The sequence below is a fragment of the Chelonoidis abingdonii genome, chromosome 1 (assembly GCF_003597395.2).
Source record: "Chelonoidis abingdonii isolate Lonesome George chromosome 1, CheloAbing_2.0, whole genome shotgun sequence".
Classification (NCBI taxonomy): Eukaryota; Metazoa; Chordata; order Testudines; family Testudinidae; genus Chelonoidis; species Chelonoidis abingdonii.
The window spans coordinates 162,895,750-162,914,171 of NC_133769.1; the positions used below are offsets into that span (position 1 = coordinate 162,895,750).

At 45.5% G+C, this 18,422-nt stretch overlaps 1 protein-coding gene across 3 annotated transcripts in view; it reads right to left on the reverse strand.

Moving 5' to 3' along the window:
* The window catches only part of GRAMD1C (GRAM domain containing 1C), an 86,237-nt gene extending 80,700 nt beyond the window's left edge, over positions 1–5,537 (reverse strand). Inside the window, exons 1-2 of one of the 3 annotated variants that reach the window (XM_075072156.1) lie at positions 5,456–5,513; positions 1,606–1,734 (exon numbers count right to left, since the gene is read on the reverse strand). In XM_075072156.1, coding sequence (XP_074928257.1) covers positions 1,606–1,734; positions 5,456–5,458 — 132 coding nt within the window. In that variant the 5' untranslated portion in view covers positions 5,459–5,513. Of the gene's footprint in view, positions 1–1,605; positions 1,735–5,455 lie in introns of all 3 variants that reach the window. The other 2 variants (XM_075072151.1, XM_075072163.1) reach the window with 2 other exon arrangements.
* Positions 5,538–18,422: the final 12,885 nt, after the last annotated feature.

Here is an 18,422-nt window from a genome sequence, read left to right on the forward strand (position 1 = left end):
CTGAAAAATGTGATTAATACTCTTTACTCGCCTCACATGACTGCCCCCAGAGCTGTTACAGTTAATGCTCCCAAACCTATAGCTGCAGCATTGTGATTATCTACCACTCAGGCTCCAATGCCTCAGGGTGTGGAGCATGAGTTATTTTGCAATGACTGAATTCTGGAGTGAGAACCTTAGCCCCTTGGTCAGGATATTTTCCTCATAATCGAGCTCTGGATGGGCAGTGCATGTTCCCCACTCTTTGGTGTGTTTAACAGGAACCCCCCTCCAAAAACACTATCTCCCACTGAAAAAACACCAGTTCTAGACACATTATATGCGGTCCTTCCTAGGCCTCTCTGGTGCTACTTCAAAGAAATCTTCAGCAAGTAATGGGAGAAGGATTTAAATGAACGATTCTTATTGCCCGCTCTGAGGTGTGCTGAGTATTCTCTCTCTGAGGGACTTGGCTAGCTAGTTCTTGTTCAGCTGGCTCAGGGTCTAACTGATCACGTCAGGTCAGGAACGAATTTTCCCCCAGGTCAGATTGGCAGGGACCTTTGGGTTTTTTCACCTTCCTCTGCAGCATGGGGGTGTAGGTCACTTGCCAGAATTATCCAGGTATATCTCACTTAATCATTTGCCTGCCACTGTGGGGCCTTGGGCACTGGTGAACCTTGGTCCCTCCTATTCTCTGCCTGTGGCACATATTAGTCTAGTCTCGTATGTTCTGTAATACATTAGTCTTATTTCAGTTGCTGGGTTTTGTGTGCATGGGCTGGCTGGTGTTGGTGGCCTGTGATATACAAGAGGTCAGACTAGATGGTCCAGTGATCCCTTCTGGCCTTAAACTCTAGAACCAATGGCCCTTCACTCCTTTCAGTGTTAAGTCATCTGTACAGGCATGGCAAAATAGATGCCTACACACAGCCTGAGTCTGCAGTAGCTCTTTCTCTTATGCAGAAGCATATCAAGCCTGGACACATTTTCCAAAAAGGAGGTGCCTAACATTCATTTTGTGGTGAAATATAGAAGTATTAATAGATCATACTACATTCTCATAGCGATTGAAATTCTGCCTTTACAGAGGAATAAATAGCAGCAATAAATTTCTACAAGCAGAAAACAGGCAGGAAGTATTGTCTAATGCCCCAATCAAGGAACTGGGAGTCAGGACTCCTGGGTTCTATATCCAGATCTGCCACTGACTTGATACAAGGCATAGGTTAAATAACCTCACCACCTTGTGTCTCCATTTTCCCTGCAGTAAAGTGATAATGATAAGTTACCTACCTCCCAGAATGGGCTGGGAGGCTTTATTAATTAAAGGTTATGAATAAATTTGCATAAAAAGCACTCAGTTTATATATAAATGAGGCATAAATTTTTAACAGTGACAGCAATTCACCATTGGAACAATCTACCAAGGGTCTTAGTGGATTCTCCGTCACTGACCATTTTTAAATCAAGACTGGATATTTTTCTAAAAGATCTGCTGTAGGAATTACTTTGGGGAAGTTTTATGGCCTGCGTTATACAGGAGGTCAGACTAGATGATCACAATGGTCCCTTCGGGCCTTAGAATTTATAACAATGAATTAAGAGAAAAAACAATTGAGTTACCCAAAAGCTCCAGTCAGCACTCCAGTTATATGGAGCGGGGGCCTGCATTTTCTCAGTACATGCACCAAGAGTCTCCTCTGAATCTGCAAGCAACTGGCGGATAAGACCATGATCCACTTCATGGATTTCCTGTGAACCAAGCAAGCAAAGCATGTAGTTTGACAATGGAGGGGAAAGGTGTTAGAATAAAAGGTGGTTAATCAGTTTGCAGGCTTTATAAATAAAACCTTTAAAGGGATACATTTAACAGGATAAATGATGGGGAAACATTTCCCACTTATTGTTTCTTAACTAAAGACAGACATTTTTTCCACATCAATTATATTATAAACATTAAGGTTTTATTTCCAAATGTCCCTCAACGCAGCCATCAGTGTTTTGCAAACAATGAAAAGGCAGTCATAAGTGTTGTTTTAACCACCATTAAACTGACAATCTCAAAGCAAATTATTAAAAAAAACAAAAAAAAAACTATAAAGGAATCCTGCTAAGAGAGAGAGAGAAAGAAAGATCTTGTTTTACTGATTCCAATCTTAATTACTCCCTGCCCGCACACACGTACATAAACACAGCACTTCAGAAATGTCAAACCTCTATTATTAATACTTTACTCATATGTAGAGCTTTTCATCAGTAGATCTCACAGTATTTTACAAAGGTGATCCATAGCATTAGCACTATTCGCAGATGGGAAAACTGACACAAAGAGGCAAGGTGACTTGCCCAGCAGAGCAGTGGCAAAGCCAGGAACAACACACAAGTCTCTTGAGTTCCAGTCCAGGCCCCTAACCACCTAACCACACTGCCTGTAATAGCCAATAATGCCTGTAAAAAAAGCAAGACACTATCACAGGGTGGCCGAACTTACTGACCCTCCAAACTGCACATGACAGTCTTCAGAAATTCCAAAGCCCTGCGGGGCATGCCTGAGGGGCTTAGGGGTTCAGCCTAGCTCCTGCTCAAGCCCAGAGCCCCGGCAGGCTTGCTCCATCCGGCTGAAGCCCAGAAAACCTCCTCCCCAGTGGGCAGAAGCCAGAGGCGACCCAAGGGGGCCCCTGCGTCTGATGAAGTGGGTATTCACCCACGAAAGCTCACGCTCCAAAACCTCTGTTAGTCTATAAGGTGCCACAGGATTCTCTGCTGCTTTCACAGATCCAGACTAACACGGCTACCCCTCTGATACTTGACACATGGGGTCAAATACCCTCCCAGATTTTAGCCAGGGTTTGTTAGCCCCGCTCCGTCACATGGTGCTGCCGGGCCCCCTCCCTGTGCGGCAGCTGCTGGAGCCAGCAAGCTGGGAGCTGCAGCCATGGGGACGAGGCAGCGGCAAACAGCTGGCAGCTGCAGGGAGGAGCAACTGCTTTTGTTGCTGCCTCTCCTTGCAGAGCTAAAGCAGCAGCAGCCCCTCCCTGCAGCTCCCGGCTGTTTGCTGCTGCCTCTCCACACAGAACTAATAGGTGGGAGCTGCAGGGAGGGGCCTCTGAGGGTAAGAGGGGGGTATGCCTAAGGGGGCGTGACTCAAGCTGTTGGGAGGGGCGAATCTTTAAATTGTGCCCCCTCCCCAGCAGGCACCAGTTGTTTCTGACAGAAGCTCCTAGCTCCACTATGCTCCCACAGTTTTCCCACCACACAAGTGTGGTAGGTGGAGAATGGGGGGGGGGGCAGGGGGAGTCCATGAGCTGCACTTTAACTGTAAAAGAGCCACATGTGGCTCATGAGCTGGAGCTTGGTCACCTCTGCACTATGCCATTTTTAACAAATGGAGCCACCATTAGTAAGGCACCTTGATCTGCTCATCGGCTCACTCGGGGGGGGGGGGGCAAGGAAGGGGTAAGCCCACTGATCAACACCATACTACTCTCTGCTGGGGTTGCCTAAGGATGAGCATGGCACCAATCACAGGAGCTGCCTGCTTTGTTCATGTTCAGTGCTCTTGAGCTCAAGCAGAGAGAGCCAAGTGACAATCACAGGAGCTCTCCCTTTGCAATGAGACAGAATAGGGGGAACACTCAGCCACCAGGGCAGCTACTGTGTGCCCTCCAGTAATAGGAACATCTGTCACAGAGCAACAGATGCCAACCTTCTCCACCACAGGAGAGAGAAAGATGCTCTCACGTCCCTGATGGGATATAATGAGAGGCACCTGTGGGTGAGAAGACACCTGTGTTTTCTCAAAATGTCACATAGCTGTGCAACCTTAATTCTAAACAGCTGGGATTCACCATGGCTATTGTCTACATATCACCTGCAAAAACTTGTTAGTGCAACACGAGGAGCCTGAATTTCCTGACCATTTTTACAATTATAATTAAGAGGTCGTCACAGCAATCTTAACTCAGCTCCCTTGTGTGTGTTCATTATAGTGGGGTCTTTCAGAGTACAGCTTGCAACACTGTTAGCTAAAATAATCTCATTTTGGGAAGTCTGAAGCTTAGAGAGGCCATAGGACAGATCAACACTAGGCTGTGGTTTAGAACCCAGCCCAGATCATTAGTGTCCAAAAGCGATTACCATCTGATGGATGCTCAGTGGCTATAAGAAAGGTTGCCAGCCAGTTTCTAGTAGGCAGGAGGAAAACCATAAAACTGGCAGACTCAGCAAAGGCAGGACAGCCATCTCCTAAAGCAGTCCCTGCAGAACAGAGGCCAAGCATCAGGTTAGGGTGGGGAAGCAGGCATCACCATTGCCCATGCTATATGCTCTGTAGATAGTTTATTACAGCTTCCAAGGCTTCATTCCCTCAGATAGCTGTGCTGGTGAAAGGTATCATTAAAAATACTTTAAACACACATATTCTATAGATACCTGCAAAAGGGATGTGGAATATTCATTTTGAATTCACGCTCCATTTCCGGTCCTAAATTTGTACAAAATCTACCCTCAGGAAAACAGCAGCTAACAGACTTAAGCAAAGACATCATAACTGTCAGGATCCAGGGATCCCAACAGAACAGTGCTGTGGGAGCGAGTCCCCACCCTGCAAGGCAAATTCAAGTTTTGAATGTTGCTGCCAAAGAGTGGGACAAGCAGGCAGCCCATTCCCCTGAAGACACTGGCTGTATCTGTGAGATGAAGTGCAGAAAGCAAACTGACTTACTAACCCCCCATCCCCATTCACAAATACAGGAATGATGAGGGAGCAAGCAAAGGAGTCCTTCCCTGCAGAGCCCAGAGTGAAGACGGACAGCCCCAGGCCAATCAACCCTCACATATAGCAGAGACGAGGGGCTGCGAGCAACACCACCCCTCTTAGTCACAGTAGGCCGGGGTGGCCAAACTTACTGGCCCTCTGAGCCACACATGATGATCTTCAGAAGTTTGAGAGCCGGGGCACATCTGCCAGGGCTCGGGGCTTCAGCCCCACTCCTGCTGAAACTCCAAGCCCTGGCAGGTGTACCCCACAGGGCTGAAGCCCCTAGACCCCATTCCCTGCTGGACAGAAGCTCTTACCCCACCCAGAGGTCCTGTACTGAGCTCCCCCCACTCAGTCTGGTAGGCAAAGAATGGGGGGCACATGAGGGGCTTACAAGCCACACTTTAACAGTAAAAAAGTCACATGTGGCTTATAAGCCACAGTTTGGCCACCCCTGTTATAGGCAGCTTGTTGCTTTAGCAGCTGTTATTGGGTAGCTAGCTTGCAAGGGAACAATAGCCCAGCAGCTGGCATTACAGGACTCAGGATGAAGCAAACAAACTGGTTGAGCCGTTGGTCTCACATACACAGAGTTTGAGGAGACTATTAAAGCTCTGGTTAAAAAGCCAAGTGGCTTAAAAACCACCTCCAAAAGGAGCAGGCCCTTAGGAAAGCTACAAAGCAAACATTAAGAAAGAAGAATCAAATGCTTACCATAGAGAGGAGAAAGAGATGCAACCTGTAAGCTGATTGCTTCTAAAATGAGCACTATAGGGCTGCAGCTGCTGTCTTATCTGCAATTTAAAGGGCCAGCAGCAATAAGAAGACTATGTGGAGAAAGGCTTCTATATATAAAAGGAGTAAACCTGACACTAAGAGAGATATCTGATATCTAAGTGCTATGGAGAACAAGCTGGCTAATGAAAAGAGATATGAAGCTAGCCACCTGAGGGTCAGGGCCTGGTATAGAGCTCCCCTTACAGCTAGCACCTTCCTTAGCATGTTTAATATTGCATGCAGGGACATCTAAATTTTTGTTTACAGCCTGAAAAATAAATCACATTTTGCCTACAGACTCCTGTATCCTATGAGTGAGTGGTTTGGTGGAATAGCTCTTTTGCATGGTCCCCACTTCCTCGACAAAAGGAAGATGTTGGTTGCCTCCCTGGCACTCTTCCCATCTCATCCCCCCTAACTCCACAAAGCCCACTCTGCAGAGAGAGGGATCTGCAGCTGGAAGAAAGTATTGTGAGGGGGAACCATGAGGGATGCATGTCTCACCAGTCCCAAAGAGAAGCAAGAAGAGCACTAATACAGCCTGGGGATGCCTTAACTCTTCTGTTACGCTCTCTGCAGTGGGGAAACACCCCTTAAAAGGTGTGTCCCTTGAACAATGACAGTCTGTCTCCAAAAGTTTCAGGAGGGAGACTAAGGGGTATCCCAGAGCTGGTGCAGGGTCACAAAGCTTCCAGCATGAAGGCCTTACTTTCCTGGGAATCTGGAGGGGACCCTATTACCACAGCCCTTGCCCCTAAAAGGACGACCCAAGAAAAACTCCACAAGTGGACCCTCACTGGGTTTTCCCACTCCCCATCCCCACAAATAGTTTCACAGGAAGAATGTGTTCTGGGCTGTAGCTCTACCAGCACACCTTCATTTCTGTTTTCTTTCACTGTTAACTCTGTAACTAGATTTAAACCTGAATAAAGTAAAATTAATAAAAAATAATTCAGAAATCCAACTTCTGTAGTGATTAAGAGCTAGGTGTTGTTATTATGTATTTTATTTTATTATTAGTGTTGTTTTAGTGGTATGTGATGAACTGATCCCTAGCCATTTAAAAAGCACCTTCTTCTGAATGAAAGGTCCTGTATAAATATGGAGTGATAGTAGGCATTTTATGTCATGTAGTCCATGAATCTGATTTAAAAAATTTATTAGGATGATGTTTACCAGAAAAAAAAAAAGTTAACGGTACAGCGTTTAAGCATAGGAGTTTCCGGTTATCAGAGAATAACACACGGATTATCAAGGGGTACAAAGTTCGGTTTAAGATCAGATGGTGTAAGGAATACATAATCTGCAATATCTCTGATTGGGGGTAAAAGGTCAAAGTACAGACATTGAGATATGAGGGTCTGTTATTCATATAATGGCTATGTTCGGGTATGTAGTATAATAAGCGGATACGATGATGAGGATGGATTGACCCTCATTTGCTGAGATTTAATGTTCAGTGAGCTTATGGTTCTGGTTCATATGGTTCAACAGAAAAAGTCTCTCAGTCCCTTTCTCGTAGTCGATGCATGATGTCACTCCGGCTCACGCCTCCTGGTACTGTCGGTGGCTGGTGATGTGTTCGGTGTAGTGGTCCCTGGACCATCGGATAGTGTCTGAGACCATGAGGAGCCACATGAGCTGTGTGTAGCGTTGACTGATCCTGCAGGTCTATTACACAAATGGATTACCCTAGTTTAAATGTAAAATAAATTACAGAGCCACCTATAGGGGAAAGAGTGAAAACCTGCCTTCAAGGAGAAGAATGTAAACTTGATATATAACTGAACAATGTTTCAAAGTAGTCTAGCCCCAACATGTTTCTAGGAGAAAAACAAGGGTTATAAAACCTAATAGAAATGGAAATATGTTCATGAAATTAACAAAAATCTGTGAAAACATAATTGGGATTTAAATGTTGCCCTGGTATGTTGGAAACAGAATTTTGAGCTAATGCAGGGGAACAAGAAAGTGAAATAATCTAGTATGTGGGGATCACAGGCTCTAACTGTCCTTGGCACCGGTGGGTGCTCGCGCCCTCCCGGTCCAGCCCCGACTCCGCCCCCTCACTGCCCCTACTGGACCCCTCCCCAAATCCCTGCCCCAGCCCCGCCTCTTCCCCAAGCGTGCCGCATTCCTCTTCCTCCCCCACCCTCCCACCACTTGCCGTGCAAAACAACTGTTTCGCGGCACAAGCGCTGGGAGGAAGTGGGGAGATGCAGGACTCAGCGGTGCACTCAGGGGAGGAGGCGGAGGTGAGCTGGGGGGGCGGAGCAGGGAGCTGCCGGTGGGTGTAGAGCACCCACCAATTTTTCCCCATGGGTGTTCCAGCCCTGGAGCAGCCACAGAGTCAGTGCCTATGATGGGGATGAGAGTAAATAAAAAACAACGGTAATGGCTGGGCTTAATGGTTTTTAGATTCAAGCACACACAAGAGCTTGCTGAAGATGTGTTCTTTGAGGGAGCAATCATCATGAATTACTTTATTCAGTAAGTGTTTTGATATACCATTCATGGTCTCCAGCTTTTGGTTACATCTATGACAGATTTTGGTTGGACCCTACACTCTGCCAGACACTCTCTGTCTTTTCTCACACAGCCCTTTATTCCTGGAATATTCCTCTTGATCCTAGGCATTTTGGGTGAGATTTTTAACAGAGTTACACGCTCACAAATGGGGCCAAATGTTCAGACATGCTCAGCACCCAGCAGCTCACAGAGTGATGCTTGCAGTTAGATTTTCAAAAGAGCTCAGGATGTGCCTCGCTCCTAATCTGCTGAGTTCTTTTGAAAAAAATGACTATGGCTACTGAGCTCACTTGAAAAGTTGGCCCCATGCAATCACATTCTTCTTTAAATGCATCCTGAAGCCATGAGCTCATTGGTTGAATAATGCTGGGCCATGAGTAATTTCTCTCCACCACTCCTGCCTGACTGGTGGATCTTACTCCTTCAGGCTGTAAGTATATTAATAGCATATCCAAAATAAATAAGTGAAACAGTAAAGCAACCAAGACTTGTACATAACAAAGCATATCTCATACTGTTTTACTGTTTTATAACCCTCATCCTTCTCATGTCCCCCAGCCTTTGTCTGTCATCTCTTACCATGGTCTAATTTAGGGCCGAACCCTGCTCCCACTGAACGCAATGGGAGTTTTGGCATTGTGCCACCTCAGGTTGTGATCATGTTAACTTTTGGGAGGGAATATGGGCAAGCAGAAAGAGTACTGGACTGGGACTCAGGGCACCTGGTTTCTATTCCTAGCTTGGCCACTGGATCATCTTGAGCAAGTCACTTTGCCACTCTGTGCCTCAGTTTCCCCACCTGTAAAATAAGGATAATAATACTGACCTACTTTGAGATGTACTGATGAAAAATGCAATGTAAGAGCCAGGTGTTTTTAATTATTATTATTTTGCTACTGACTTCAATGGGAGCAGAATTATGTGTTGTAAGTTGCAAATTCCTTAGCAACATGGACTTGTTTAAATGTCTTTAAAAAGCCATTCACAACTATCATACTTGTTGTGTCTCCTAAGTAGACACATTTGACATGTATGTACTTTAAGTATGAAAGTAGAGAAACACTCGCACTTCTCTCTCCTTTATGCATGAAGACATCCTCTAGAATCAGGTGGCTGTTTCTCTTGATTATTATCTTTATGCATTATGTGTATTGCAGTAGCACTTAGGAGCCCCCGTCATGGGGCCGAGACCCCACTGTGCTAGGTGCTGTACAAACTGTAGTTAATTGTTCGCTTCACTCATTGTTGCGTAATAAAATATGTAAATACATAGCAAAAAAAGGAAACCAGCTTCTTTTCACTGTCTGAGATCAGCAAAATAAACAAAGAACGCAAACAGCATAATGAAAAGTAGATTAGATTTTTAGTACTTTCAGTTCCAGCTGAATGTGTTAGTATTAACTCAGGTAAGGCATATTCTTAATATAGGTATGTCTAGTCAGTATCCTTATCAATAAAGACCAACATTTCCATAATTTCAGGCGGTCAGTTTTGGGGACCCCTCTGGAGACAATACCAACTGATTTCTATTGGAACCGTGGAGTGCTCAGCATCTCTGAAAATCAGCCCAGGAGAGGTTCAAGTTGGATGCCCACAAATAGAGGGACCCAACATTAGTGGGCACATTTGAAAATACATGCCTTTTAAATCCCTACATTATAAACACAAATTGAGCAGCGTGGCAGAGAGGAAAAATTCGACCTCAAGGACCAAGGGAGAAGTTGCAGGGGGCAGAGATGCCTCAAATTGTGGGCAGTGGAGAGCAATGTATCAGACATGTAGTCATTCAGGGGACTGGGCCTGGTGAATCATGGGGGCTTGAAACACAGCAGACCATGCAGAGGGCCTAGGTGTTTCAGGTCAGAGGCATGTCAAGTTGCAGTGGCCAGGGGTCAAGAACTGAGATGCCATGGGCGAGGGAGGTGTGCAATACGACGGGTCATAGGGTGAGGCTGGTGTGTGGTTATGGGCAGTATGGGATACAATGGGTATGGGGGACTGGGATTTGATAGGGAGATGCATGGTGAGTACTGTGGGTCTTCTCCTCTGCGACTTCTCTGCCCCAGGGTCCACAACCCCCATCCTGGCCTATGGAAAGGCAATAGCCCTGTTACCTGTTTGGGGCTCAGAGGAGTCTTGGCAGGTTCCATCCCCTCTAGCTTCAATCTTGGGCCCAAAGGCCTGTCCTGCCAGAACACGAGCCTTCTGCCTATAGCCCGTATGCAGGCGCCATCTCTCCGCAATGGGCAGGGCTGCTCCTGCCAACTCCCCATAAACACCTGGTGCACCTGCATGGCTCCCTCTAGCTGCTGTTAGCAGTCACTCTGTGTTCCGTCCTCCCCTGCCCAGCCAAGCTTGGCAGCCATTTTGTTTCCTTGATTATTTGTGTAAGCAAGTAGTGGCAAAAGGGTTACACATGTACTTTGCGCTTGCCTTGCGTTAATTAACCCCAACCCCACAGGGCACAGCCCCCTCAGACTTCACCCTCCCAATACAGCCCCTCTCACCACCCAACCCCCAAGGCACAGCCCAGGAGGGGTGCATTCATCCAATATAGCCTCTAGCCCCTGTCCGAGGAACCTCCTCTCCTGATACAACCTGACCCTTTCTGTTCCCTCCCCCTGGGATCCCCACCAGATCCCACTCCCGTAGCCTGCGAACCCCTCTTCCAGCATAGCCCTCCTCCTCCAAACTTGTGTTTCTTCATCCTTTTCCTTCCCCAATCCGGCAGCACTGCCTGTCCTGTGACAGTGAAGCTTACATGTGTTCCAGCCAGAGAAATCTGCCTCTCTTGCTGCTTTTCAGGGAGGCCATTGGAGGCCTTTGCTGTAGGAAGCATTATGGACCATAAACTACAGTGCTCTGGCAGTCACCCAGTGTCACATTACTCAAGGTGATAATGATCTCTGTGACTGGCATCCCCACCCAACTGCTGGAGCAGACAAGCCAATGCCAGTATTGCTAATATCAAGCATTCAAAAATCATGAGAGTGGTTTAAAAATAATAAAATCTGGATTCTTTTGAGTCTCTAGCATTTACGTTTTCAAGCTTTTCTCCACAATGTTTTTAAGTGAAAGCTGAAATCTCTCATAATCCCATGACTCCAGGCACTGGTGCTTTAAGAAAAAAACACCAAATATCACAAGACTCACAATAAAATCATGAGATTTAGCAACAGCTGATCATTTCCTTGTTCCAGGTTAGAAATTGCCGGTACATCTTTTTTCTTAGGAGTAACAAATTTATTGGGAGATGCACAAACAAAATATGAATACAGGATGAGGTAAGCATAAACAACAACAGTGCAATAATGATTCAGCATGGACTACTCCTTCAGGGCACACAAAAGGTTTTTATGTCTCAGTACCACTTCCTCAAATTTGGCATTTAACTCTTATATGATCATCAGGATTCCTAGTTTTATGTGGGGAAAAAAAAAATCTCTGATAAAAAAACCATAGAAATCCATGTTTTTTTGTGATTAAAATGAAATGCTGAACTTTAGTTTCCCTCACCACAAAATATATATAGCTATCAGTTGAACACAAAGTTTTATTGATATACAGTAGAACCGCATTTTTCCAAGCCTTCATTATACATATTAACCGAATAACCAGCTGTCAAGGTCTGACAGCAGCTGGGCTCTAGCTGACTGCCCAAGCCTTCACTATGTGGAAGCCGACCATCCGAGCCCTTGCTGCTATCAGTCCCAGGCGGCTGGTGGTTCAGTTAATATGGAGAGCTGGATATTGGAGGCTTGGATAAACAGGGGATCTATTATATATGTTTTTATTTTTTCACAAAATGTAAAAATTAAAGCGTCTCTGTAAAAGGTAAATTCCGCATTTTTCCGTGGCAAATGCATTTCTAGGATCCCTGACAATATTTCCTTTTGCTCATCATACAGCATCATTCAGAGCCCCATTGCAGAAATACAGGCCTCCAGTTTTAAAATGTCAGTGTGGACTTCCACTCCTTCCAGTTCCAAATGATTATTTGTCAAAAGGGACAACTCTTCCGTGCTGCACCAGTGCTTGGAAACCAAAGGGCCCCCTTGTACAGCAATAGGCAGTGTTATAGAGTTGCATCCCTCTCTAGTTCTAGGACTCCAGACAATCCAGTGCAGTAATTCCTCCGCAGGGCTCTTGGGTTTCCCCAGAGAAACACTGAGATAAAAGAACATATCCGGATGGACCCTGCACTGACAACAAAGCTGCAAAATGAAGATTTCACAATTATGTTTAGAAGCTTAAATCATGAAAGAAAATGTTGCCCTTTTTCAGCTCTTTTAAAACACTTGCAGGGAACCTTTTGGAGTCATCATCCATCTGTCTAGATATCAGCATAGTATCTGGGCACAGCCAGAGGTGCTGGAACAATTTTTATAGTGGAGGTGTTGAGAGCCATTGAATCAAACTGTAAACCCTGTATATGAGAGGAACCACTTCAAACCTGGGGGTGCAGTAGCACCCTCAGCACCCCTGGTTCCGGCACCTATGAGCACAGCCCAAAATTAAAGCAAGTAAGCAATCACTCTTAAACCTGTAACCTCCTACATAGTTTCGGGTCACCAGATTTGGGAAGCCAGGAACTAGGATATGATGTGGAGTTAGGGGAATGAGTATGTGACAGTTTGGGTGTCATTGTCTTAAAAATGAAACCACTAGAATAGTCAACAGGGGTGTTTAAGAAATAGGCCGAAAATAATAGCAATACAGTTCAATAGCACTACAGCTTTCTTCCTCAATCTTTTTGTGCCCCCCCAGTACAAAAAAAAAAATACTCAGGCTCCCTTACTGGAAACTTTTAAATGGATGTGGAACAGAATCTTCACCAGACCATAACAGTACGTTCCCATTCATATGAAGGACACTGAGGAATAGCCAAAATCTTCAGCTATCATTGCAGAAATAGGAAAAATAGCCAGTGGACTTCAAGAAAGCTTCACTGGGTCCGCAATCTAAGAGCTCAGGGAAGAGATGCCAGCCAGGCAGCTGGCATGGTGTGTCCACCATGCAGCAAGTAACACTGCCAGCAGGATCAGTGAGTACTGAGTGAGCTGTTGCAGAATGTGGAGCTGGCTATTGGAGTTAGGGTGCCCAGACAGCAAATGTGAAAAATCGGGATGGGGGTGGGGGGTAATAGGAGCCTATATAAGAAAAAGACCCAAAAATCGGGACTGTCCCTATAAAATCGGGACATCTGGTCATCCTAATTGGAGTTCTTCCCATAAAATAGTGTTGGACCTGTTCCTGTGTGAAAGCCTAGTTTTACTTTCCACAAACAACAAGACAGTACCTTAGTCAGCTTTGCAGACAGGTCTGCTATTTTCAACCCCCTTCCCCATTCCCAGGGGATATAACCATAACCAAGCTTCAGTTAACCAACAGTTAACACTAACCAACCTTTGGTTAATCAGGATTTCTACTACACTGAAAGAAAATACTTTGGGGGGATATATTTTCATCACACGCACAGCACATATGGCCAGATTTTCAGAGGCACTGAGTAGCCACAACTCCCAATAAAATCAATAGGAACTATGGAGACTCAGCTACCAAGAAATCCATTAGGGGCTCAACAGATAAGAAACCTCTGTTGAATAAGCACTCATCAGCTCCAGGTTCCGGAGCTGGTGTACACAAGTCCAAAGCAATAAAGAGAATAATAGTTATGTCTCCCACTCCCATATTTCGACAGCATGGAAGCCACTATAACAAGTTAAAATGTGGCAGTCATCCAGGTAGCATGCTGCAAACTTGAAGCTGTGGTAACTTTAGAAAGTGTGACTTTCATTGGTCAGAATGCGAACTCCTGTTGCAGCAGCAGAGGTATTTTTTTGCCCATACGATCTGAGACACAGGCTAGGGCAAATTGAGTATATACTTCAACAGCTATGAAACAGCAAGCTGCGAAATTCTAGTCTATGCAGTGCCTCTTCTCCCGTTCTCCTTGCGGATGGGTAAGTGCTGATCTGTTTAAACATCCTCCTTAATCTGGATGAGTTTGGCTTATTTCTGAAATTTGGTTTGTGAGGCTTTTTTTTTTTTAAGTCATTCTCCCCTAAGGACTTCTCAGGATACAGAAGGAACTTTGTGGGTCAAATTCAGTACTGGATTTTGCATTGAAAAAAACATATTGTTTATAGATTCATTCCTATTTACCTCATAGGCATTTTTTTTTGAGTTTCATCCCAAAGGGGAAATGTATCTTTCCATTCCCGTTCGTTCTCGAGAAGGCTGACTATGTACCTTCATTAGTAGAAGCTTTATGGCTTGTTTGTTTTTCTGACATATTAGCTATTCAGTGTGTTCACAGAACAGTTATAAATATTAATTTTCCAAAGCCAACCTCAGCTAAAAATTCTTATAAATTAAGCAGAGGTATATACAGTCATTTATCACTTAATTGTAGAACGTAGGGGTCAGTTCCTGGAATGTGGTGTGACCGTATTGCACTGGATTGCTGGCAGAGCCCAGCTGTAAAGCCAGCATAACCAGTTGCTGTAGTGTAGGGGAATTCTCTGATGGTGGAGACCTGATATAATGAATTTTGCCACTTCCCTCCCAAACGTCCACTTAATAGGTATGGCCAAAGGAATGGGGGCATGACCAGGAGACCTATGCCCTGTGCCAATCACCAGCTACCATTTTAGTTCCTTGAGGTTGTTTGCATCTGGCATAAGTTAAAGATGCCCATAGGCTGCTCGGATTTACTCCAGGGCAGTGGTCCCCAATGTGGTGCCTGTGGGCACCATGGCGCCCGCCAGAGCATTTATGTGCGCCCACCTAGTGCTCAGCAGGGGAAAGAAGCCGTGGCCCTGTGGTTGCCAGGGACAGAGAACTCCAGGGCTGCAGGCGCTAGTGTTCTCTGTCCCCGGCAGGCGTGGGGCTGCAGCTTCTTTCCAGCTTCAAGAAGAGAAGCCGCGGCCCCGCGCCTGCCGGGCACAGAGAACTCTGGGGCTGCCGGGCATGGAGAACTCCGGGGCTGCAGGCGCTGGTGTTCTCTGTCCCCGGCAGGTGCGTGGCCCACCTAGTGCCCAGTAGAGGAGAGATGCCAGGGCCCCCTGCCTGCTAGGGACAGAGTATTCCACGGTTGCAGGCCACGCAGCTTAGGCTTCTCCCTGCACTGCCCAGAACTGCTGTCAAAAAAGAACAAACAAACAAACAAAAAAAGCTCTGCTTCTGCAGAATGGACCGAATGCTGCCCCATAGCATGTGCTGACACAGGCACCTGCTTGCTCCACTGGTGCCTGGAGCCAGCCCTGTATGTGAGTATTCTTCCTGCACTGATACTGCTGTTTTCTTGTGCTTTGCAGTTTATTATTTTTTTAACATTTTGCCCCAAAATGAGTGATTCAAATAAGAGACGACGTACATATTATTTCAACCCAGAATGGGCAGAATATTAAATATGATGTTTTTCGTATTATTTAATGTACAAATACAAAATAAGCCTTGAAAAATTGTTGGCGCCCGTCACACTCTTCTGAAAACATGAATGTGCTACTGGCCACAAAAAGATTGGGAACCACTGCTCCAGGCAGTAGAGTTTGGGGTAGCGCAAAAGTAAACTTTATTTCATCTTTGAGCCACCCCACCCCCTTTAACCTACCTGGTGTGCTCCTCAGGACCCGGCCCTAGATACGAAAATCTCAGCTTTATATTAAAATTACTTACAGGTTCCCTAATACATTACTCCTGGCCCAAGAGGGTTGTCCCCTGCACTATATTTCCCAGTGCATTGGTCAGCCTAATTTTAAGTATCTTAAAAGCAAAAAAACACAGAGCTTGTCCCTATCGGGGAATCAGACCTGACTTCCACATGACAGGTGGAGATACTCATCTCTATACTAATGAAAAGAATGGAATAAAAAGAGCTTAGTGGCAGAGTCAACAAAGCATTTGGCAAGAAATATTCCTGGATGCCAACATAAGGGCATTGTCTATTTAAATATCAATGAACTAGTCACTTCCCAGTTGCGCAACATGGAAAAAAAAAAGTCTGTGCTGTGACCTTCACAGTGAAGATCCAAAACACAGCTGGCACTAGAAGACACAGACCACTCTTTTGGGTTCTGATTCTTAGCGATTAATTCCAATCTCAGTGATGTATATTGAGACAAAGATACAGGATCACAACAGATGACAAGGTCAGTTATATCAAGTGGAAGTAAAAGTCATGGTGAACAGTGATGATGTTAGAAAACACAATTAATGTGCAGTTATGATCAGAAAAGTGCCAATGTAAAAATGGTACCTTCTTACTCAGTAAATGGAAAATAGACAGTAATCATACTGCAGATGGACATATGAAATACGGTCTGGTCTGCACTTCAGACCCATATCAGTATAACAGTGTCACTCAGAGGTGTGAAAAATCCACACTCCTGAGCGACGTAATTTTATTGACCTAGCCCCCTGTGTAGACAGTGTTATTTCAGTGAGAGAGCTTCTCCCTCTGACATAGCTACCACCTCTCGGGAGAGCTCTCCTGTTGGCTTAGAGCATCTTCATCAAAGTGCTATAGTGGCGCAGCTGCATCGGTTTACGTGTAGATTTGTCCTAAGAGTAGGATACTCCAAATAGATAGGAAGAAAGAAATGGCTATTTAATGACAAAACAATTCGGACTTCTCCTGAAAGCCGGCATGCAGAGGTGCTCACCACCCTTAAAGCAACAGTTCATTAGCGAGACAAGGCGGATGCAGTTATATTTTTTACTGGGCCAACTTCTTTTGGTGAGAGAGACAAGCTTTTGTGTTTATACAGAGGGCTTGGCTACACTTGAAACTCCAAAGCGCTGCTGCGGGAGCGCTCCTGCAGCAGCGCTTTGAAGTGCAAGTGTGGTTGTGGCACCAGCGCTGAGAGAGAGCTCTCCCAGCGCTGCAGGTACTCCAGCTCCCCGAGAGCATTAGCTTACAGCGCTGGGAGCCGCACTCCCAGAGCTGGGGCACTGTTTACACTGGTGCTTTACAGCGCTGTAACTCGCTGCGCTTAGTGAGGTGTTTTTTCACACCCCTGAGCAAGAAAGTTGCAGCGCTGTAAAGCGCCAGTGTAGCCAAGGCCAGAGCTCTTCCTCAGGTCTGGGAAAGGTACCCAGAGTGTCACAGCTAAGGATAAGGTGGAGCAGATAGTTTAGCATATGTAGTTAGCACATGTTCTAAAGGACCATTCAAGGTGAAGGGGCCAATTAACACCTCTGTAGTCATAGGACAAAAAGTCTGTGGAGTGGGGCTGGAAAGCTCACATCTAGATGTAGTAGACACACCCTGAAGGACCTAATTGTACAAGACTCTTTACATTTCTCCCTGACCCCTCAGCTACTGAAGGGTATCTTTTCAGCAGCTGGGCTACCTGCTGCTTTCTCCCCTAAGGAGTTCCTTCTCAATCATATGTTTTTTCAGGGGAAGTGGGCAGGCAGGGCTTATCCCAGATAGTAGAGAGAGCTCCAGGAACTCCTGCTCTTCAGTACTTCCAAGACTGCAGCTGTCCCCTCTCCACCTTCACTCTCCCAAGCCACTTTCATACACAAGTCCCTTGCACATGTTACTGCAGACTCTGCTTGCAGCAGGCTTGGTGCTACTGGGGAGGCAACGGGGATATTTGTACCCCCCACCACAATCTTCAAGGAGCCCCAAATTATTGTCAGAAAGACCAAAATATACACAAAGATATTCAATATTAAGCAGTGGAACTGCAGCCGATTGGAGAGTCTTCATCCTTTATCTATATTATAAATCACAGCAAAATACAGACACATTTTACTTTTAAAATATCTTAAAATCCAATATATTCCACAGATCTAATTAGCCCTGGAAGGTGGTTTGATTTTTAAATAGCAACATTCAGTCATTCCCACTCCCAATAACGGGCCCCTTGAACCAGTGCTGGCGGACGGTAACTTGCTCCTGTTGACCCCACTTCCCCTAGGTGGGTGGGAAGAAGCATACTGTGTAGAATGACCCGCTTCCTGTCCTGATCCCTCCCAACCTTTTCTGCTTCCCTCCTTACACTTGGTGCTGGATCCCAGAGGAATGCTAATGGAGAGGAAGTGAGGTGTAAGCTACAGCGGTGTATCTTGCCCCTGTTCCCCTGTGTCTTCCCAAGCTATAACCATATATTTCACCTCCTTCCCCCTTCCAGAAGTGGGGATACAATGGGACCCTACGTATAACTATGATGATGCCTGTATTTATAGTTCTGAAATCCTGGGAGATAAACTCTTGGTACAGCAGACCTTAACCACATGCAACCATTTTGAGAAATTTTAGGGCACTCCTCCTATTACAATGCATTCTGATTATGGCCCAAGGCAGCTTTTTACAAGCAAGGAAAGGTGGCTGACTCACTGGCATGTGGCATTGCTATCCCTC